This window comes from Mastomys coucha, unplaced genomic scaffold (genome assembly GCF_008632895.1).
Source record: "Mastomys coucha isolate ucsf_1 unplaced genomic scaffold, UCSF_Mcou_1 pScaffold18, whole genome shotgun sequence".
In the NCBI taxonomy this organism is placed as follows: domain Eukaryota; kingdom Metazoa; phylum Chordata; class Mammalia; order Rodentia; family Muridae; genus Mastomys; species Mastomys coucha.
This window is the reverse complement of record NW_022196900.1, coordinates 48,146,051-48,168,964: the sequence shown is the minus strand read 5'-3', so window position 1 is coordinate 48,168,964 and position 22,914 is coordinate 48,146,051. Positions and strand designations below refer to the sequence as shown.

The 22,914-nt window shown below is 39.8% G+C and overlaps 1 protein-coding gene across 1 annotated transcript in view; it reads left to right on the top strand.

Moving 5' to 3' along the window:
• The first annotated feature begins 3,148 nt into the window (after positions 1–3,148).
• Hacd4 (3-hydroxyacyl-CoA dehydratase 4) overlaps positions 3,149–22,914 on the top strand; it is a 28,731-nt gene continuing 8,965 nt past the window's right edge. Inside the window, exons 1-6 of the mRNA XM_031377826.1 lie at positions 3,149–3,280; positions 4,776–4,879; positions 7,293–7,420; positions 15,105–15,217; positions 18,691–18,797; positions 21,962–22,087. Coding sequence (XP_031233686.1) covers positions 3,243–3,280; positions 4,776–4,879; positions 7,293–7,420; positions 15,105–15,217; positions 18,691–18,797; positions 21,962–22,087 — 616 coding nt within the window. The 5' untranslated portion in view covers positions 3,149–3,242. The remainder of the gene's footprint in view (positions 3,281–4,775; positions 4,880–7,292; positions 7,421–15,104; positions 15,218–18,690; positions 18,798–21,961; positions 22,088–22,914) is intronic.

The following is a 22,914-nucleotide window of genomic DNA, read 5'->3' as shown; positions in this document are numbered from 1 at the left end:
AAGTAAAGTAAAGGGGGAAGATTCATAGAGTCGCAGGGATAGAGTGCCTGGTGGAGTCAGAGAACACAAGGAGTGATAGGCCAGAGGAGATGCCCATGCGTCACAGGTTTGAAGATATGATTGGGCTACCAAATCAATTTCCTCTATGAGATAGACTTCTATTTTAAGAAATACTGTCTGGGGACTGGAGAGATAGCTCAGTGGTTAAGAACATATACTGCTCCTGCAGAGAACTTGAGTTTGGCCCAGTCTACATTCAGGGGATTGGATGCTCTGGCCTCCACAGGCATCTGTACTCACATGCACTCGTCCATAAAAAATACATACATACATACATACATATATACATACATACATACATACATACATACATACAATTTAAAATAAAATACATGTTTAAAAAGGAAGAAACACTTTCTGTAGCCTTGCACAAATCTCTGACCAGGCCGAGGTAGGGAGGGTGGGATAAAGCTAACTTAACATCACTGCCCAGGCCTCAGGAACATGTGCACCGGGAGTCTTCCAAGGGAAAAGAGGAATTTTACTTCCCATCTAGACTGATATATCATAATAATTCTTGTACCTATTTCCTTGGAAAATAAGATAGGATACTCTGCTGGATGGGAAAGTTTTCATTGTTGTTGCTGTTATTTTTGTTGTTTGATTGGCCTGGTTTTCTTTTTTGTTGTTTTTTGGTTTTTGTTTGGTTTTTTTTTTTGTGTGGTTTTTGTTGTTGTTGTTGTTGTTCTGGTTTGTTTTTTCGAGACAGAGTTTCTCTATATAGCCCTGGCTGTCCTGGAACTCACTCTGTAGACCAGGCTGGCCTCAGAAATCTGTCTGTCTCTGCCTCCCAAGTGCTGGGATTAAAGGTGTGCACCACCACTGCCCAGCAATCGCCCTGCTTTTCATCTGGGACTAAAGTGGAATATTTGATGCATTGGAAAGACATAAGTCAAGTGATAGAGTGAAGGTTCAGGAGGTGGATGTGGTGATGGTGTGGACTGGATTGAGGGGGGCTGGCTTCAGCTCACACTGCTACTGGAGAGTGTGAACACATGTAGAAAGTTAGCAGTTGCTATAACTGATAGGACTGTATTGGGTGGGGAGACTTAGCAATGATGCCAGACTTTTAAATCTAAGTAGCTCTGAGAATGGTGACCTCCTTGTGGGAAATTAGGCAGTGATCTAAGAAGAGGTGATAAACTCATTTGAAACAGATTGAACTGGAAATAATGAAACTATCACAAAGAAATACCTAGAAATGGTCCCAAGGCTAGAGCTGGTATCCAGAAGAGAGTCAGAAAGGCTTCAAAGAGATGAAGCTGTGCACGGTGTCAGTCTCTGCAGAAGAGCTGACTGAGGGTGGGTCTCGGAGGAAGCAGAGGGAGGAGGCTGCTAAAGAGGCAGGGGTAAGGGAATCTTAGCCATATGCAGTTCTGGAGAAGTGAGGTGAGGGCAGGAGGAGGATAAAGATGTGTTTGCTGTAAAGGATCTCTTCTCCGACAGATCCCCCTGATCTTCCAGCTCCAGTTCATCCAGAATACCCTGGCTTCTGCTGGGCTTGGGCACAGATGGCTTTGGAAAGAGCTCCTTGCCTGTATGCTGCTTGGTTATCAGTGTGCTCTTAAGCTCTCAAGTGCATGTCCTAGAATTGAAGCCGAGGGGACAGTAAAAGGGACTTAGGGAGTGCTGAGAGTAGATTCAGGAGTGCTGGGAGTCCAAACTGTAAGGTACATGGAACAAGACGGTGATAGAAAATGAAACAGGGCCCTGGATGTTGATGGCAGATGACAAAGAGTTTGGGGAGGGTGTTAAAAAGGTGGATTCTAAACTCTAGGATTAGAGATTTGAAAATGCGCCCCCATCCCTCCACCCCTCAAGGAAGGGTCTCTCCCTGTATCCAGGGTGCCTGGAACTCACTGTGTAGCCCAGGCTGATGTGAAGGCGTGATCAGCTACCCCCCGCCTCAGCTTCTAGAGTGCTGGGGTTACAGGTGTGAACTACCACATGTGAAATGAATTTGTTCCTTCACTTGCCCTGAAGGCCAGTATACAGGAGACCATGAAGACAGCTGAGAGGATGGTGCAGCTGTCAATGATGGAGGCTCCTGGGGAGCTGGCCTCTGGCTGGGGTGCAGGGGAGCACAGAGCAGTAGGGACACTCCAAGAGGCAGACTCAGTGACGACCATGAGGAAGGAAACCATGACCCAATAAGAAAAATTGCCAACTCTAACTTCTAACCCTGCTGTTTATCAGCTGTGTGACCTGTGGTGAGTGACAATATTTCTTAAGACCTTGACTTCCTTTTTGGTAAGATAGGAGCACTACTTTCCAACTCCAGCAACTGTATGCAACTGTCTCGCTTGTAGTTTTTCTTTTCTTTTCTTTTCCCTCTTCTTTTTCTTTTTGGTGGTGGCAGTGGTATTGTTTTTTTTTTTTTTTTTTTTTTTTTTTTTTTTTTTTTTTTTTTTTTTTTTTTTTTTTTGGCGGAGGGGAAGTACTTTGGGGAGCTGCTTTGTTATTTTTTACCTGACAGAACAGAGTAACTGGAACCTGATCTTCAGGAACCCAGGAGGTGGGTCTCTCAGTGTAGGAGATGGGATGCCATTGTTCCAAGAAACCAGGAAAAAGTGTATGGGAGTATTGGCCATGGGTATCGACATTAACTTAAGTGAATAACATTAACCCAATGACATTAAACATTAAATGAATGACATTAACTTAAACGAATAAAGCACTTGTGCACATCACCGCCACCCAGGTCTCTAGGTGTGGGATGAATTTCTGGAGGGCTCTGGTTCATATTTGAACAGGTGTTGGGCCACGTGCTTCTCTTCCTAAACCGTCCTCCTCCCTTTGGGCTTCTAAGAGAAGACCTGGCCACCCTGAGGATCCCTGCACCCTTGGAGCTAGTTAGATCCAGTTAAGAGTATAGGCAGGTAAACTCCTAGGGGTCTCCACCCACATATTAGTAGCCTGGGATCAGTTTGGAAAGCCTCGGGGTGCAGATGTGCTTGTTCATCCGGCATACTTTCTATGCCTGGCCAGCTCTCCTAGTGCAGCATGGCAGGAATTTGGCTTGCATCTCCTGCCCATCTCATGACCTCTGCTTTTTTTCAAAACTTGCTGAGTGTGTTGAGGCCCCGCCCTTCCCGAGCCCAGCCCGAGGCCTCCCGCCCCTAGCGCCTTCCCAGCCTACTCCTGCCGCTTCCCGGAGGTGCCAGAGGAGCAGACTGTGGCCCATGGGGCCCTCGGTGCTGCCAGCCTGGCTGCAGCCCAGGTAGGGCGCGGGGCTGCGGGGAGGGAGGGGCCAGGGAGCTGGGCAGAAGCCCACCCATCGGCTTTCACTCCCGCGAAGCTCCAGACTCTGTTTAACACTTACTGCTCCTCCTGCTTGGTGTTAGTGGATTGCATTTTCTCCTCCATAGATTCAGGACGGAGGTTTTGCTGGGTTTTTGTTTTTTTTTTTTTTTGTTTTTTTAAAGTTTTAGTTTTGGAGATGAGGAAATGGAAGGGCAGGCTGCATGGCCACCTCTTCCCTTTCCTTCCCTTCGCTCTCATAAGTCCTCTTCTTTGTCCCTGCTGTGCCCTAGACTTTGGCGCAGGGTGGTTTTGACAGCATCCTGTGCAGCAGCATCTGTCACAGGACTGATTCCAGGGAATCTAGGGCCTGGGGTGAGTGTTTGCCTGAAGCCAGGTGATTCTGTTTAGCTTGCAGTTTTCCCCTTTTAACCCCTATGGCAGTTTTGGTCATCTGCTGACTGGTCCATAGAGTTGGCTTGTATACCTTGTTTCTCAGAAATTTCCAACTTAAGAAAAGCCATTGTTAACACTAACAAGGCCACTCTACCCATCCTAATGCACACAGGGAAGCCCTTCATCTCCTTTTCCAGCTCCTCAAACCAAGAATCTGCCACTTTTTCTTCCTTCCTTCCTTCCTTCCTTCCTCCCTTTCTTTCTTTTTTTCTTCCTTTCTTTCTTCCTTTCTTCCTTCCTTTCTTTCTTCCTTTCTTCCTTCCTTCCTTTCTTCTTTCTTTCTTTCTTTCTTTCTTTCTTTCTTCCTTTCTTCCTTCCTTTCTTTCTTCCTTTCTTCTTTCTTTCTTTCCTTCTTTCTTTCTTTCTTTCTTTCTTATTCAGTTTACATCCTGGTTGTCCTCTCCCCACATATACATTTTTACACTCAGCTTGACTTCCTTTTTTTTTTTTTTTTTTTTTTGGCTGAGCAACTAAACTGCTTTCTATGTGCATTTGATGGAGAGAACTAGCTTCCCTTGTAAAATACAACAGGAGGCAGGCTATAACAACCAGCGCAACCCCAATCACAAAAGTCAGCGGTGCTCAGTGACTGAGTCACAATACACTCGTGACCACTCCCCTTTGATAACTGTAAGCCAGCGCTTTCAAGTTAAGTTGGCAAGCTGAGCTACTGGAATGCAAGCTGCCCAAATCAGTCCTTTTACACCACTGTTTCCTCCCTGTCCCCTTCCAATTTCGAAGCTATCCTCATAGTGGCTGAAAGTGTTAGAGAAACAAGGTTAGAATGTTATCAAAGATGAGGATGAAGTTTGGAAAAGATCTTTGGTTTTAAGCTATTTCAGTCAACATACTCTTGTTAGATAAATGTATCCAATCAGACTCTAAAGGGTTTGGAGGGACAGCCCAGTGAAAGACCCCAATACAGAACTCTGACCTGGAACAGCTGTCTTTTGCTTGCTCGGCTTGACTGGTACATTACATTAAAAAGTGTGTTTAATGGCATTTTTCTGTGTTTATAGGTATAGAAAGAATGTGTATCTTTTCATCTATTATTTAATTCAGTTCTGTGGCCACTCATGGATACTGGCAAATATGACAGTCAGATTCTTCTCATTTGGGAAAGGTAAACACTACTAAATGGTTTCGATTTTTAATTTGTATTCCTGGATTCATCTGGCCTCACTGGTTTTCATTTTGAATTTTTGTGCACCCTGCATCTGGCACCGTTCACTTCTCTGGAGTTTGTCTTTCCATAATTGTACTCTATTATTTCAGACTTAAACCTTTTTAGATCGGGGAGAGAAGGTAAGGCAAGGTGAGAGGGGCCTGTCTTGCCCCAGAGCCACCCGTGTGCTCTGAAAGCAAAGACCTATCTTTGGTATGTTCCACTTTGGTTCTGCACCAAACTTGCAAATTAAATGCATTTTGAAAAGTCTGTAAGTTCCAGCCTGACATTCTGTGCAGAGCAATGAGAAATTAATGAAATTCATTTACTACTTTTTATACTCCAGATTTAGGGTAGCTGGAGAGTACTAGTAACTGAATGACAAACTTTATGCCCCCCCCAAGACCCCATTTGATCCCTTAAGAAGAAACATGTACATGACACAGCACACTGGTGTCTAGTCACCTACATGCAGTTGGTATTGATGACTTGAATCATAAGCTTCCTTCAGTTTCCTAAAAAGTCAAGAATTTATGCTTTAAACTATTTACTTCAGATTGTTAAAGAGTGAGTCACCAAGTGACTGTCAAAACAGCCCTCTCCATGTCCCATCCCCACATGAGTAAGTGTCATCACAGTTTACAACTCTTTGGTGACTTGACAATTTGAGCAACTGCTGGTTTAGCTAAAAACAAACACCAGCATGGCTGGAAAAAAAAAAAAAAAAACATGCTGAGCTCATCAGTTGAGACTCCTATATCATACTCATCTCGTAGGCTGCTACAAACTCTCCTGTGTTTCTCAGTCTTGCTGAAAATGTGTGCCTTCTTGCCTTTGTTAATAACCTCAAAGCCGAAGCAGAAGGCTTGAATGTCAACTATGGGAACTGAGAGTTTCCAACCAGAGGGAGACTGAGATCAAGTAGCAGGAGGCCATCAGTAACCTGTTAGTTAGGCTGGGCTGTATGAGCAGACTACAGCTCATTTACATCCCAAGCCCCAGGCAAAAATTCTGATGTGACCCTAACCCTCGAGTGGGCAAAGTGGCTTTAGCCATGTGTTTTGCCACTGTAATTGTAGCAGCTACTGAGAGTAGATAAGCAGAACTGGTCTGTTCATTGGAAATGAAGCCTGAGGACAATGGAATGAATGGAAGACCAGTTCCATTCCCTAAGCCAGTGACTCTCAACCTTCTTAATGCTTTGACTCTTTAATACGGTTCCTCATGTTGTGGTGACACCCTCCCCCCCACCCACCATAAAATTATTTCATTGCTACTTCATAACTGTAATTTTGAGTTATGAATCATAATGTAAATATTTGATATATAGGATATCTGATATCTGACCCCTGTGAAAGGTTGTGTGACCCCTGTAAGGGGGTTGTGGTCCACAGATTTGAGAAGCTGCTCTAGGCAAGTATTCAAGTTGGTCAAGAGCAACAGAGCCTTGAACTTGTGTGACCCTACTATCTTTTCTGTCTGGACTGTGTAATGGTAGGTACAGGCAGAGGGTAGGAGTATGGACTATTTAGTGTGTCAGGAATTGTGTCTGAGAGGAGCATGTGATGATAGCATTTACCTTATAGAGACCCTGATTCTTACCTTAAGAATCCCTGGTGCTTGGTCAGTTATAATCATACAAATGCCTAGAATCCAGTAAAAACAGAAAAATCACCCTTAGAAGACTCTGAATGGGGCAGGATTTTATTGAAGATCTTAAAGCAACAAGTTTGTCATCAGAGGACCATCTGTTCCCTTCTAGTTCGGTTCCCTCTAAGGGGAATACCTCAGTCGGGTCTTCTCACAATGCCAACTCCAAAGTTCAGTGCTCAAAACAAAGCCAGAGCCATTAGTCCAGTCTGTGTACAGGACCCAAGCACGAGCAAACATGGTGTTGTGACATCACAGCACCACAGTGTCATTTCCATAAAATTCCTATGAAACCAGTTTTCTCATTGCCTTTTTTTCTCAATGAAAAAGCTGAGCACAGCAGAATTTTAATAACTTCACCCCCAAATGATCCACATGTCAAGGGGTTTAGATTCTGATGGATTGTGTTTGTGTTAGAATTGCTCGAGAATCTCATATATTGGGAATAAATACAATAACCGTGGCTGTGACGACTTTCTAAGTTTCCATTCTTTTTGGAAGAGGACCAATTACAAAGAACTATACATACATTCTGTAAGTACCTCCGTACTTCTTATGAGTACCACAGTACTTTCTAGGGGTGTATCACCTTGCTATGATTTAGCAGCTAATTTAAAATAATAAATGCCTCTCATCTGTATTTTGCTGTACTCTGCAAATATGTGTTGGGATGCAGTTTTGACTCACACTTTCTGTATTTGTATGCCATTCACTAACACAGATTCAATGGTCGACACATTTTATGCTATTGGATTGGTTATGCGGGTGTGCCAATCCATTTCCCTTCTGGAGCTACTGCACATTTACATTGGCATTGAGTCAAGTCAGCTTTTCCCACGCTTTTTGCAGGTAAGTTTAACACATGCTGCTATTGTAGAGTCTATTTAATTTTTTTACTGTGTCTTATTTAGAGCCCCTAGTGATTTTATGGCAGAATTTGTTCACAGGATTCCTTTACCTAAACCACGACAGTTAGTCTGGCCCATTGGTGGTGGTTGGGAAGTGCCACTGGCCTGTGTGTGCACTGCATGGATCCTGTTCTAGAGATTCCATGGCCATTTATCACTCTGCATGTGTCTCTCTCTGAGGTAGAGTAAAAGTGGAAAAGATCAGGGTTGATGGACCAGGGTTGATGGCTCTTCTTATGGACCAGAGGTTATGCTACCACAACCACTGGGCTCTTGATGGGAAAGAATAGGGGATTAAAAACAAACAACAAAAAAGTGTTTGTTTTAACAACAGGTTGACAGAAGATTGAAAATTCACTGGTATATACTTCACATAGATAATCATTGCTAGATTAAGACTAAAAACTCAAGGATTTGGAATAGCCATCTAGATGTGCATAATTTTAGGTATCCTCAAAAGAAATCTGAATACAAACTATTTCCTAAAATACCAGAATCATCTTGTGTTTAAATACCTGGCAAAATGTTTGGAATGTAAACAGAGCTTAAAACTTGTTGGGTGTAGTGTCAAAGATCCCTGTGTTAGTTTGCTTAAAGTAACATGAAAATTTAAAGGATGCAACTAACAGATTAATCTTCATGTATCTTACAAGATCCTAGTATTATAAATATTAACAGGATCTATAGGAGGGCACAGCAAGAATGGGTTGGCGAGATGTCTAGGTAAGGGCATTTGCCATTGAGCATGATGACCTGAGTTTCCATCGTAGAGGGAAAGAGTTAACTTCTACAGTTGATATCTACACATGCACAGTAGCAGGAGAGTGTGGGGACATATGCATGTGTGTGGCCACACACACAGACACACAGATACACAAACATGAGTATTTTAAAAGGTATGGCGTAGATTTCATTATACTTATTAAACAAAAATAGAGAATCACTGTTCATTAGAAAGAAGGCATTTTATGTGTTGGAATATCAAGTATTTAAAAATGGAGATAATAGTGTACAATATAGTTATATTAAAATTAACCAGCTAAGAGCTCATAGAATCTCCTTAAAACATGTTACTTTACAAACTAAAGAGGGAAACAGATTGGCCATAGATGCAGCAAATAATTTAGAAACAAGATTTATTGGCATGTCTGGCTGAATGGGTCTGAAAATGTCAAGATGTGTACACCAGAAAGCTACTTTTGGAAAGCAGAAGCAAATACTCAGAGTGCAGGAAAGCTGCATCCTATCATGTGGATTATTCACTCAGAGCTGAATTAAGTTCATATTAAATCTGAGTCATGTTATCACTTTCACTCTTCCTTAAAGGGCTCTTTTTTTTTTTTTTTTTTGGCTGACTTGGTTATTACTAATATCTTGGTAATAAAACATTTTCAGAAGGAAAAGTTGTGTTAGTTTAGTTGTTGTTAATGCACACTGTGAGATTTGAGAACCTTGTCTTGTTGGGAAGAAAACGGAGAGCTTGAAATATCCTTAGAAAGTGCACACATATGGTTTGCTTGAAAGAATTAGCTAGACTTGCCTAATATGCAAAATTACTCTAGAGCTGAGACATCTGAATTTTGGGAGGAGTACAAATTTCAGAATATTCAAGTGTGGTTTTTATTCATTCACTACAAATTAAATCCTTGAATCACTGAAATCATTAAATCGTTGAAACCAAGGAAACAATTCCTGATTTGGTTACTTCAGAACAATAGTAAATACACATGCAGAAATATTTATCTAAAAAGTGATTTTACTAAGTCCAGCGCTAGTGGAGCACAATGTTCTTTAAGTCTTTGGTTCTGGGAAAGGACAAGCAAGGATCAGGGTACCAGGGTCGAGGCTGAGCATCCTGGGCTTTGTATATCCCAGACGATGAGCACAGCTCTTTTGACATGCCTATTCATCTTCCTCTTTTCTTGAGGTTGTAATTGCCAACTTGAGGTTGAAAAAGCTTTATGAGGTTGAAAAGGCATCATGGTAAATTCTCATATTACGTGCCTTTCCCTGTTCAAGTTCTGCAGACAATTAGAATCCCTTCATTAGGGGATCACCCCAAGTCCTCAGCTTAAAAATAATGTAACAAAACCCTAGGTTGTGAAATCATTTGTGGAGTTCTCATTTCCCCATTTTTAAATGAAGAAATGGTACTTAAAGCAGCTGAGTTATTTACACTGATTATAGCTGACTGCATGCAATATATTTTGCAAAAATGCATTGTGTTTCAAAGAAGACTAAAGCTATGTTTGCAGAGTTGTAATGTTACTATGATATTACCTTCACAGCATTGTGAAGCCACAACAGAGTGCATTTTTTTGTGAACAGATTTTCCAAAATGTCTAGATAAATAATTCCACCTAGCATGAACAATGGATTAGGATTAGCTAGTTGAACAGCTAATGGAACATCTGGCAAGTGCTGGTACCAAGGGAGTGAGGGCAGACTTGGGTTTGCTTACTGTTCCGAGTTCTTACATGTTTTACACTCACATATCTGACAACAAGCAATAAACTATAATTTAAAAAATTATATGGAATTGCTCAAACAAAAAAGCAGAAAAAACACACACTATAAGACAGTAGATATTTAACAGGCATCTATATTTTATTTCTAAATTACTTGTGAGGAAAATACAAAACTATAACACAAAAAGCTGTTTATAGACTTCCATTGCTGATAATAATCATATATCATTTAAATTATATGTGGAAACATAACATAGAGCTTAACACTTAAATTATACATAGAAATATAACATAGAGCTTTTACTTTCTTAGTTTCAAGTGGGAAGCTTTAAAAGAAGCATGCTAAAAATGACAATACAAATGAAAGCTGAGTTCTCCCTTTCCAGCCTTTTCCTTCCAATCAAATTTGCATATTTCATTACATCGGTTTTTTTTTTTAAAGAAGTTAATGGGGACTAGTTGATTTTGATAACTTTCATTAAAGAAAGCCAAAACTCAATAACCTGACCATTGTAGAATGGGAATACAGCCAGCCACACTGGAGGGTTGATTTTGAAGCCTTTGTTGAGTCTTCAGGCTTGTGGAAGCCTCAGAAGCTTTTCATGACAAAACTTGAAGGGAAAAACAACCCTTGTCCCACGGTGCTTGACAGGTTCCCTTGTAGGTAACTCTCAGGGGAATATAGCTCAGCTGACTACAGCTACAAGTGATTCCAAGCCATATCCTGCCTCTATATCAATCACCATGAACATTGTGGCAGATGTATTAATCTTAAACATGCTTATGCAACTTAAAAATCTGTAAATCAAAACACTACAAATGATTTCCTCTAAATTATCATGCCTGCATAGGTTCCACTCATGATAGTCAAGTGCACAAAACACTTCTGTATTAACCAATGTCACCAGCTTGCCCTCCTGTTTGTGTTCAAGGCAAGGAAGGCACCTCAAAGGAGAGTGTCTAACTCACTTCTGAGTGGGTTTCTGCAGTCTGCTTTCTCCAGGCTGGGGAGCGCCTGACCTTGACTGCTAAACTAAGTCATCTTTGAACTTTTCACAGATTTTTCTCCCTGTAGGCCTTGGGTTGAGGACAGGCTTTTATTACAAGAGCTAAAGCTGCTGATGTGTTGAGCACACACAGTTTACTGGAAGGGAAAGTTAGGGTCTTTAGGTCTTGTCATTTTGATTCATGGAGATCTTCAGTGAATAGGTACAAAGCTCTCATCATATAGTGTGATTTTACAACTGCAGAATGGCTTTTAAAAAAATCCACCGAGAGTCTTTATTATCTTGGCAGAAAAATGTCCTGTATGAACAATACTTCCTACAGATCTGAAATCGAACTCAGGAAGTATGACTCGGAGTACTATGATCTAAACACTCAGATCTTCTCATTCTTGTCATGTTGGTAGCCACTCCAAAACTGCCATCCAGACAATGCTCTCTGTTCCTTACATAGTAGACATTAAAACAAGAACCTCCTGGATGTTCTGAGATAAATAATAGCCAGAGAGATTGCTCAGTGAGGAAAGTGCTCGTTCCACAAATCTGGCAAACTGAGTTCAATCCCTGGGGACCCAGGTGGAGAGAGAGAAAGCAAACTCCCAAGCATTGTCCTCTGACCTTCACACATGCACCATGGTATTCACACCACACACTCACACCACACACTCACACCTCACTCCATACCCCTCTGCTCCACAGTTAATTAACATTTACAGTAAGACAGGTGTGATGACATCCACCTCTAGCCCCGTGCTGGGCAGGTGGAGAAAGGAGGAGCCCTGGATCATACTGACCAGCTGGTCTCAATGAATCAGTGAGATCTGGGTTCCACAAAAAGACCTGTCTAAAAGAACAAGGTAGACAGGGACAGAAAACAACCCTGGAGATCAATTTCTGGCTCTACACACATGTTCACACCTATGTACATATATCTCCTCACATTCAAACAAGTATATATGTTTTGTGTTTTTTAAATGTTAGTAAGATGTAAAATAGTTTTAACTTTGGTAAAATAATAACTTTGAGATTTAAACTTATTGAGTTGAGAAATTCTTCCCATAGTCAAGATACTGTTCTTATCCTTCCATTTTCCCTATTTCTTAAATTAAAAAAATATTGTTTTTCATTTCATACATTTCTTGATGACTTTTGGGCATTTCATGCCTCCTTCCCGTCCTGCCAATCCGGCCCCACCTGCATGCCTTCTTTGGTATTTGACCACTCAGTTTATTTAGAATTTATTGCTGGAGCTATCTATGCACAGGCAAGAAACCCTTCACTTTTATAATGTACCTTGTCATTTAACAACATAACTTGTCAGTTTTTAAAATTAAATATATATGTGCTGCCTGTACACATAGAAGTCAGAAGACAAGGTTGAGGAGTCAGTTTCCTCTTTACAAGTCTATGAGGATTTCAGGATTGCATGTTCCGGTCACCAGGCCTACCTGGCAAGTGCCATGACCTGCTGAGCCATCTAACCAGCTGTAGAAACTCCTTTAAAGAATGGACTATTTCTGGATATTAGGTTCTGGAGTGGCTCCCAACATGAATGTAGGACTTAGAGTCATTGTCTAGATTTTGATTCCAGACAAGAAGGAAGTCATTACCTAGTAAAACAGATGCTTTTGGGTAAAAGCAAATAAATAGCAACAGTGCCTTCTTAGCACTATTTTGGAAATTAAATATAAAATTATAAATTTTGAAATTGGTAGAATGTAATAAGTATTGACTTTTATCAACTTACTATCTATAACAAAATTCTTCTATTTTGCCATCATCAAATATAGTTAAATACCCATCAGATAATGAATTAGGTTAACATTACATGTGGCAGGAATCTTCCTATTTCTGTATACCTGCTGGCACATGGGGGCATGTCTACTGCTGATTTTTATGCAACTAGGGACTCCATCACCAAGAAGTCACAGAGCCTTTGCTGCTGTTTTAATATAGCGTCATCATAAAGCACCAACCTCACTGGTAGATTTTCCTCTGTCCTCACCATTTGAAGGACAGGAAAATCTACCAGTGAGGCTGCATCTCACAAATACTTAGACACTATCTCATCTTGCATTTGATTAATGCCTAAAACTCAGAGAACTTATGTTTTGCAAAACAAACAAACAAACAAACAAAAATCTAAAACAAAAAACAAAAACACAAAAAAGAAAACCTCAGGAAATACACACACATGGATGCACACAGCATAGATTTCTAAGCTCATGGTTGAGCACTCTAAAATTTGAGGTTGATAGGATCCCTCTTTATAGACCATTGTAATCCCAGCCAAACCAGTCTCACTTGAATGAAAGCTGGAAAAGAATTTAAATGCTATGATCATATCATGGGTGACTAGGAAGCACAAGTCTCCTAGCCACCAAATTTGCAAGCAATCCATGATGAGATGGTCCCTGAGTATTTGTGAGGGTTAGCTTTTGCAAGTCTTACATGCAAAAGCTGCCAGGAGTCATGTCAGCCAGATTGGATTACTCAGTTACTTAAATTGCAGTTTAGAAGAATTTATATACACTAAATCAAGAAACTAGATCATTATATCTTAAAGATGGATTGATGAAAGGAAAGATAACTCCCATAGATTGACTAAGTTTGAATCATGTCTAATTCCCCTTAGCCATGCAGGGGCCCTCTTGACTCACCTCCGTAGTCATAAACATGCTGACATAGTTTATACATGTGGATTTCTGATCATGTGGACTGCCGTTGACAAATCTTGGGTTTTTTTTTTTTTAACACTACAAGCCCATCATTCTGTTGTGGATTATCCCAGGATTTTTTTTCCTTAATCAGCTTTTTAATTTTTTTTAAAAAGACGGCTATATAAAATACCAATCAACCCCTTTATGTTTTCTTTTCTTTGCCACTAATATGCTCCATTAATCTTGAGTTCATTTTTTTGACCACTGAGAGCAAAGAGAAATACCCTACTAAGCATAAAAATGTAGACTGTACAGACTATGTGACTATAACACAAGGCACTTTATATTTTGTAGGGAAAGAAAGATGTGCTTTATTTAAGCTGGTAATTGGAACTAAGCCAAAATATGTGCGTTTTCAATGATCTTTAAATGCTTATAACTTGGCATATATAACATATATTCTAAGAATGTGTTAAATTCTTTCTATTTTCCACTGGCTTAGGACAGTTAGGATTCCATTACTGCCCTGAAAAAAAAAAGTTACAGTGGCTTCTCTATTGGCTAAAATTGAAATTTTCTGGCCTGTCATTCAAAACCCTCCACAACCCAGCCCCAAACGCATTTTCATTTACTTTTCCTATTTTTCCTTCTCCACCCTACCCACTCGAGCCTCTCTGTGGCTCTTGATCTTCCTCAGGGCAGCGTAGATCACCACACTGCTACTTCTGCTGAGGCTGCTTTTGTCTGGGATGTCTTTCCTCTTATCTACTCTACTAGGTAATTCCAATCCATCGATCAGCAGCCAGCTGAAATGCTTCTGGTCCTCATGAACTTCTCTTCATCCTTCTCTCGGGCAATAGTATCTCCTTAACTGTGCATCCCTCTGTGGCACATACTGTAATTACATTCCTCACCACTAACTCTGAAGGCAGGGCCATTTTTACTGTACCATCTAATCCAGTGGTTCTCAACCTTCCTAATGCTGCAACCCTTTAATATAGTTCTTCATGTTGTGGTGACCCCTAACCATAAAGTTATTTTCATAGTTACTTAGTGTAATTCTGCTACTGATGTGAATCATAATGTAAATATGCATGTTTCCTTATGGTCTTAAGTGACCCCTGTGAATGGTTGTTTGACCCTCCCCAAAGGGCTCATGACCTAAATATTGAGAACTGCTGATCTAATTCATAGTGGATACTCAAGTAGAAGCTTGCCAAAGTGAATAGAAATATATGTATGTCAAGAAGAGAGAAAATATCTTGACTTAGGTAAAATGCTTTCTTTGTTTCATTACATATAATTATAAGAGTACAGGAAAACAAACAAAATTAAAGTCATTCATAACACAGCTCTTTCAGAGACAGCCACTGCGAATAGGTTAGAAAATGTATTTCCAGCTAAAGCATTCTTTTAAACAAGCCCTGTTTTTTAAAATTAGAAAGTTACTTAAGTGGCCTAACACCCAAATTCTTAACTTGTTTTGGTTCTAGCTCACAGAGAGAGTGACCATCCTTTTTGGAGTGATTACCAGTCAAGAGGAGGTTCAAGAGAAATATGTAGTGTGTGTTTTATTCATCTTATGGAATCTACTGGATATGGTAAGGTAAGTAAGCAAAATTGCTGGGCACGGTGGTACATACCTTTAATCTCAGAAGTAAAGATAGGTTAATCTTTGTAAGTTCAAGACCAGCCTGGCCTCCATAGCTAATTACAAGCCAGCCAGTACTACATAGTGAGACCCTATCTTAAGCATCAATCAACCTGCTAATAGAAGGGAAAATTGCTTCAGTGAAATGACTAACAGCTACTCATACTGGTTACTCTGAATGAGACAGAAAACCCTCACTGCATATTGTTTTATATGGAAATAGAAATGTATATGTAGGACTTTCCGTAGAGGGCCTATGAAGAAAAATGAAAACAATCTTTGTATTTAAAGTGCAAATCTGAGCCCTCAGGTCCCCAGCAGAAGGCTTTACCATGATACTCACCTGAAATGACCTCATAGCTATATACTAATAGAAGGGACCTTCCCATTCTTCTAGCATGCATTATTTTAATAATGGACTTTCATTACTTGTCAGAACCCACAAAGTTGGTGTCACAGTTAGTTTTAGTTGTCAACCTGACCCCCTGGGAAAAGGGGAACTTCATCTGAGGAATTGCCTCCATCTGATTGGGCTCTGGAAGCATTTTCTTATTGATAAAGGATGGTCCAGCCTACTGTGGGCCTGGAGGCAAGTCAGCAAGCACCTTGGCTACTCACTGCTTCAAGTCCTACCCTGATTTCCTTCAGTGAGAGAAGATGACCTGGGAGTCTTTCTTCCCTCAAACCCCTGGTTTTGGTCAATGTTTTATTATAGCAACAGAGGCGCAAACTACAACAGTTGGTCTCTCTGACTTCAAGAATGTTTTATAATAGGACTTCTTTTCTCTGGGGAAAAATGGCCCCCCATATCCATTTCCAGTGGGATCCAATGGCTAACTTAGTCTTTCCATGGCATCCCTAGGTACTACTGCTGCTTCAAATGTCTGGATGGGATAAAGCCCCAAAAGAGTCTTTATAGCCTGTGACTTCCTATTTATACAAGGCATTGGTTCCTCCCTAAGGACCACAGCCTTCTGATATATTGGAATATGAGTCCGCCTATCTCAGTGTCCATTCTCAGATAAACTCAACAGAATAAAATGACTTTCACATTAAAAGTAGTACTAAACTATAATGGGATGCTTTAGGGACATAGAGGATACAGCAGTATGAAACCAACTTCCACTACTTATTTGATACATGACCTTGGGCAAACCATTGTCCTTTTTGTAAATGACTACTTTATTGAAATATAAGTTAACTACCACAGTTTAACTTTTTAAAAATAAATGAGTTTCTGTATACTCAAAGAGATGTACAATCATCACTATTATTCAGTTGAAGAATGTTTTTATCACCTGTTAGAAATATATGCTCATATGCACATATCACTCCTGATTCCTTCCTTCCCCAGGCCCTGGCAACCATATTTGTACTATATGGGCTTTCTTATTTTTCATGTAAATAGAATCATTGAATAGATGGTCTTTTGTTACCATTCTCTTTTTCCTTGGAATCGTGTTCTCAATACAGTGTTGTAGCAGGTAATGGTATTTCATGGCATTTTGTGGCTGAATAATATTCCATTGTATCAACAAAACCCTGGATCATCTCATAGTTGGTGCACATTTGCATTATTCTCACATTTTGGCAATAAAAACTATACCATTAGCACCCATGTTCATGCTTCTGTTTCCCTTATAGCCAGTAGTAAAACCTCCGGGCTCTGCTTTTGATACTGTTTTTCTCTCTGCACCATGAGGGTAGACATGCCATCTCAATCTGCTGTGAAATAGTTTAAAGAAAATAATGAGCAGGGATCTTAGTCATCTGTTAAAGGCACCTGTGAAAAGATTGCAACGATGAGAGCTAATGAGGAGACAGATGCTTTTCTCCTAAGAACATGATAAGGACATTCACTCTGTTCAACACTGTATTGGAATTCCTAGCCACAGCAATGAGGAAAAAATGTAAAAGGCTTCCAGATGGTAGAAAACTGTAAGTGACCAGCAGGTTTAGTAGAGTTGCACAACACAATGCAAGGTTAATTCAAATCAGCAGCATTTCTATGCATTTTCAGTGAAGTATCTGAAAATAAAAATAACAAAGCCAACCTTGTTTACAATAATAGCCTCCAACAGAATGGAGTACTCAGGAATACATTTCAGCAAAAATAGGCATACCTTGTACAGTAAAGACATTGATAAATGGAAAAGCATTCCACATTGTAACTTAATATTGTTCAGATGCCAATATTCACAAGTAAATCTGCAGTCTTTGAAAGCCCTGTTAGAATCTCAACTGGTTTTGTTGCAGTAATTGAGATGCTGATCTTAAAATTCACAAAGAAACCTGAACTCAGATGAATCAAACTTTTATAAGAACACACTTGGTCTCACTCTTTCCAATTCAGGACTTACTACAGAGCAACAATTATTACATGTGTGATCCATGGACCAGTCAGGGGACAGAGTTGTCAGTTCAGAGACAACCTCTTCTAGTTTGGGTTAAGTTTTGCAAAGGTCAAAAGAGAATCAATGGGGATGGAATCATCTCAACAAAAGATAATGGAGAAAATGGATACTGCATGCAAAAGATCAAGTTGTATTTGACAATGTACTCTTAGATAGAACACCAAAGCCACAAGGAACAAAAGAAAAAATAAGATATTGACCTGTATTAGCAAGTTACTGTGATGGCTGATATTATGAATTTCATTGGATTCCAAGGGCATTAAGGAGGCACACCCTTGGGTATTCCTACAAAATTCCAGAGTTTAGCTGAGGAATACCTTCCCTGAATGTGAATTGAATCACCTCATAGGCTGGGATACTGAACTGAAGAAAGAAGAAAGAAAGGAAAAGCAGTTTGAGTCAATAGGCCATTTGGTTAATTCTGACATGTGTTGAAGTGTAGAAACCACTGGCTTATTTATAGAAATAAAACCACATTGAATACTTTGCACTAGCAGGTTTAAAGTTACTTACTGTACCTCAAACCTGCTTCTAAGGCCAGTTCTGGTTGTGTAACTGGGCAAAGCTGCAGAAACAGAGGGATGATAGATATGAATTTGTGTGTTGTGTTTTAATAACATCATCCTTTAAAATATGTGCAAATAGGTCTGTCTTTTCAAGAAGCCTAGCTGTTGCTGCATAAAATGAGCTTGGCTTTTAAATAAAATTGAAGTCATTAATCACGGAAGCTTATAGCTGTAATTTCTTCAGAGGAGGTAAGAGCTACATTCTTGCTCTCTTCAGCTGTATAATTATCTATGATCCACCCCATGAGATAAGCCAGAGAGACACAGGTTTCCCCCTGCAACAATACACCATTTTAACCCCTGTCCTTACTTAAATTATAGGAAATAAAGCATGTAATTCCCACTTCCAATTTCATTCCAGTGTTTAATTTGTAGTAACATATTTTCTTCTCTTATTTCCCAGACAGTAGCAGCAAATGATGCTTACAAACTACCTGTCTCCTTCCAGGTACACTTATAGCATGCTGTCAGTCATAGGGACATCTTATCCTGTCTTGACATGGCTCAGTCAAACACTCTGGATGCCAGTTTACCCTCTGTGTGTTTTTGCTGAAGGTAAGAGTCCTGTTGTATTTTTGACTGATATAAGCCATTGAGCTATAATCATTCACTAATTTCTTGACAGGGACATTGCTATTTTTTTTATCGTTCTTGGCTTACTGATGATAACTTTCCCAGTCTATTCCCTTGCTTCAAAGAAGCAAACCATTAAGAAGCAAAGTTCAGTAGGGTGTGATGGGGTATACCTGTAACACTGGGGGCAGACACCAGGTCAGCCTGGTCTACACAGAGTTCCAGGCCAGCCAAGGATACATAGCAGGGCCCTCTCTCAAAGACTGGGAGGACAGAAGGGAAGAAGGAAGGGGGAGGGAAGGAGGAAGGGAGAGTAGGGGAGAGAGAACATTAAAATTCAAGGTGGAGGCAGTCCTACACAGAGTATAACATACTAGGCTAGAAACAAGCGTGAGGGTCCATCTAGGTCCTTGCCTTCATCAACAATGTGTATGGAGCAACTCATTTCACCCCTGAGTCTGTTTACGTCCCAAAATTGGGCTTAACATATACAGAACCTACAGTTTAATTTTTTTTAATACTTAAAAATTTGGTCATCTCTGACTAGAGAGGGTTTCTTACTACCTCCAAAGCATCAGATCTCTGCCAGTGACCATTTGACTACCACGAGTGTCCACTTTCAGAGGGAGGCTAAACTAAAGTGGTTCCCCGGTACAGCACTGTGGATATTACTTTATAGGGCACATCTAAGTTGCAACTAGACATCTGTGTGCTTCTTGACTGTGTGTCCCTTATTAGACTAGTCCCACATGCACACATAGGTGCCTGCCTCTTGCTTCCTTCCTTTCTCATGTGCACCAGTATACATGCCAACAAACAGGAGATCAACTATTGCCTGTACAAATAAAGCAAAAATCAAGGAGCTAAAGTAAGCATTTTTCAAGGGACATGAGGATAAGCGAAGAGCAAACACTTCCCCCAGTAGAGGATTTGATAGGCTGCAGAGAGTTTCTTCTGAAAGTCGTGATTAAAGATTTTAAATAATGCAAAAAGCATGTTAAAGTAACCACAGGAAAATACAGACATTATAAAGGGTGCTGTTGCCAATAATTGTATGTAAAGACTAGAATATAAAATAACATCATGTGTTTTCAAAATTTACTAATGGCAAGAAACAGTAAGTCAGAATTTTAAATTTTCTATTGTTTTAAAATGAATTGTTAAAAATACAATATTTTCAGAAAATCTAGAGACTAATGTTTTATAAACCATTAAAACCCAGTCACCTATTCTTTAAGAATGAAATTCTTCATTCATGGAAGATTTGCTAAGAGCACTTACTTGTCTTGTCATATGAAAATACTATAAAGAACATAAAAGGAATGGATGTTGGAAAGAGTATAAGGTTTACATTAGGAGAAATACAATTGTAAGACATGTACAGCAGAGTGAGCATAGTTGATAATAGTGTACATTTCCAAAAGAGTAAATTCAATTATCTCACTTTAAAAAATACAAGATGTTGAATACTAGATCTTAAATTCAGCATTATATACATATATCAAAATATCACACTGTGGTCCACAAATATATACATTGTGATTTTTTAAATTAAATCTATATTAACAAAATAAAGAGTTCTTTTTTTCTAAAGCTTGTATAATGGACGCTTTCCCTAAAAGTGAGGAATGAATAAGTATGCAAGAAACATTATTGTTCTTGGTATTCAGAATTCTAAGCGCTTCCCTGTCGAGGGAAGCCTGTTTTGATATGGATGCCATACAATCTCCTCTTTTGTATTATATTGTAAATCACTATCCCAACAACTGAAGTATCAGCAGAAGAAAATCAAGGCATACACATGGCACAGTGTTAATGATGCGTAACTCCAGGGAGTGGAGAAGTGGAGCCTGAGATCTTACCTGTGAGTGTGCTGTCCGGACCTTCCAGAGCATAAAATGCTGCAGAGAAGGAAACCTACATTTAAACAAGTTAATAACTCTTATTTAAGTTTTTGTTTTGTTTTCCTTTATTTAATTTTAAAGCTATATTTTTCATGTCTGATAAATTCAACAAATAAATACAGCTCCTATAGATACCCAAGTGATGACTCCTATGTGAGAATGCTCGAGACTTGGAGGCTGCCCTTGTTAATGGCATGCTTGGTGTCCGCTGGCAGCCCTGCACCGATGCCACTCATCCCATATCTATCTGCCTCAGCTTCCAACTTTATCACATCACAATCCATTTTATTTTGAAATAATTAGAAAATAATTGTTATAAAAGCCAGTGCATCAAGGAGCTGGAGAGATGGCTCGGCAGTTGTTAAGAGCAGTGGCTGCTCTTCTAGAGGATCTGAGTTTGGTTCTCAGCACCCATATGGCATCTCACAACTGTCTGTAACTTCAGTTTCAGATGATTCACCACCCTCTTCCAGCTTCCACAGGGACTGCATGTATGTAGTACACTTACATACAAGCAGGCAAAACACTGATACACATAAGGCAAAAATCTAACTACCTTTTATTTCACTTTCCTGATGGCTGCAGCTTAGAGGACTATAGCATGCCATCTTATTGTATGGAATGCTATAAAAAAAATCTATACATATGATATAATCTCATGGATCCTCTTATGTACCTAACACTAAATTAGCCTCCTCCCACAGAATAATTTATGTTACTATCTCTCGCAGAGTTCCTACAAATTTGTATTAAGTGCTTTTAGGGCTGAGAAGAAAGCAGATATCCTAAGGCCAGTAATGGTGACAGAATGATGGGTGATCCATTTCATTATAGCAGAAGTGATCAGAGTCTTCACTATGTTAAACATGTGTCATGTAGCTCCAAGAAGAAAATATGCAGCTCTTTCCATCCTGACTATCTTCCTATTCGTGAGTGAGGAGACAGATGTATTTTTAACTCATCTTTTTAAGAAATGCTATACAGTCTTTCCATGTAAGCATGAAATGTGTGGATTCAATGAACAGCATAGTGCACAATGGGCAATAATTAACAAGAATGCTAAAACAATTTAAGACACATAATCTGTGTCAAGCTTTCTGTGTCAAGCTGGACCTTTAACTAAAGGATTCAGCAATCATCGTAAAACTCTTGTTGTCGATTCAAAATCTCCATTAGAAACACATGCACTTACACCCCTGTAACCCAGAAAGAGAATCTTTATGATCCTTTTTCTTTAAACAGCATTTACCATCTATCAGTCACTGCCTTATTTTGAGTCATTTGGCACAAACTCCACCATGCTTCCGTTTGACATATCCACCTATTACCCTTACGTGCTGAAGCTGTATCTCATGATGCTCTTCATAGGTAAGTAGATATTTTGTTTGGCATTCTTCATGTGTGTGTTGGTTTATACTGTCATTGTCCTGCACAAGACTAGTAAATGGAGAAGAACTAAAGAGGAAACCCAGCATAGTCAACTAGATTGTCTGGTTAAGGCCCCTGTTGCTTTTTGTGGGGCATCACGAAACCAAGTATTACACAATTTCACTTCACAGCAAGAACAATGCTACTAGTGGAAAATATGCTTGCAAGATGCATGAAATACAGACATTTTGACCACGAGGACACAACTGTTATACAAAATGGAAAACAGAAGGATTAGCTATTTTTCCCCATTTATACCCATTTTGTTTTCTGTTTGGCTTTATATGCTATATGCTAGCCCTTTGCTAGGCAAATAGGAAGTTGGTGATAAAGGCTCAAGAAAAACTTCAGAACAAAAACTTATAGTTGTAGGAAGTGGAGTGATGGCTCAGTACTTAAGAGCACTTAACTGTTCTTAAAGAGAACCTGGACATCCACATGGCAGCTCACAACCATCCATAATTTCAGTTCCAGGGGATCCATACTCTCTCTTGTGCAGCAGGCATGCATGTAGTCCACATATACACATGTAGGTAAAACACTTACGCACACATGAAATAGATTTTTTAAAAAGTTACAGTTTGGCCACGCTTTGTGACACATACCTTTAATCCCAGCACTTGGGAAGTGAGGCAGGTAGATCTCTGTAGTGAGTTGCAGAACAGGCAGGGCCACATATACAGACACTGTGTCCAAAACAAAACAAATTAAACACAGAGAGAGAAGGGGGGAGGGGGGAGGGATGGAGGAAGGGAGTGAGAGGAAGG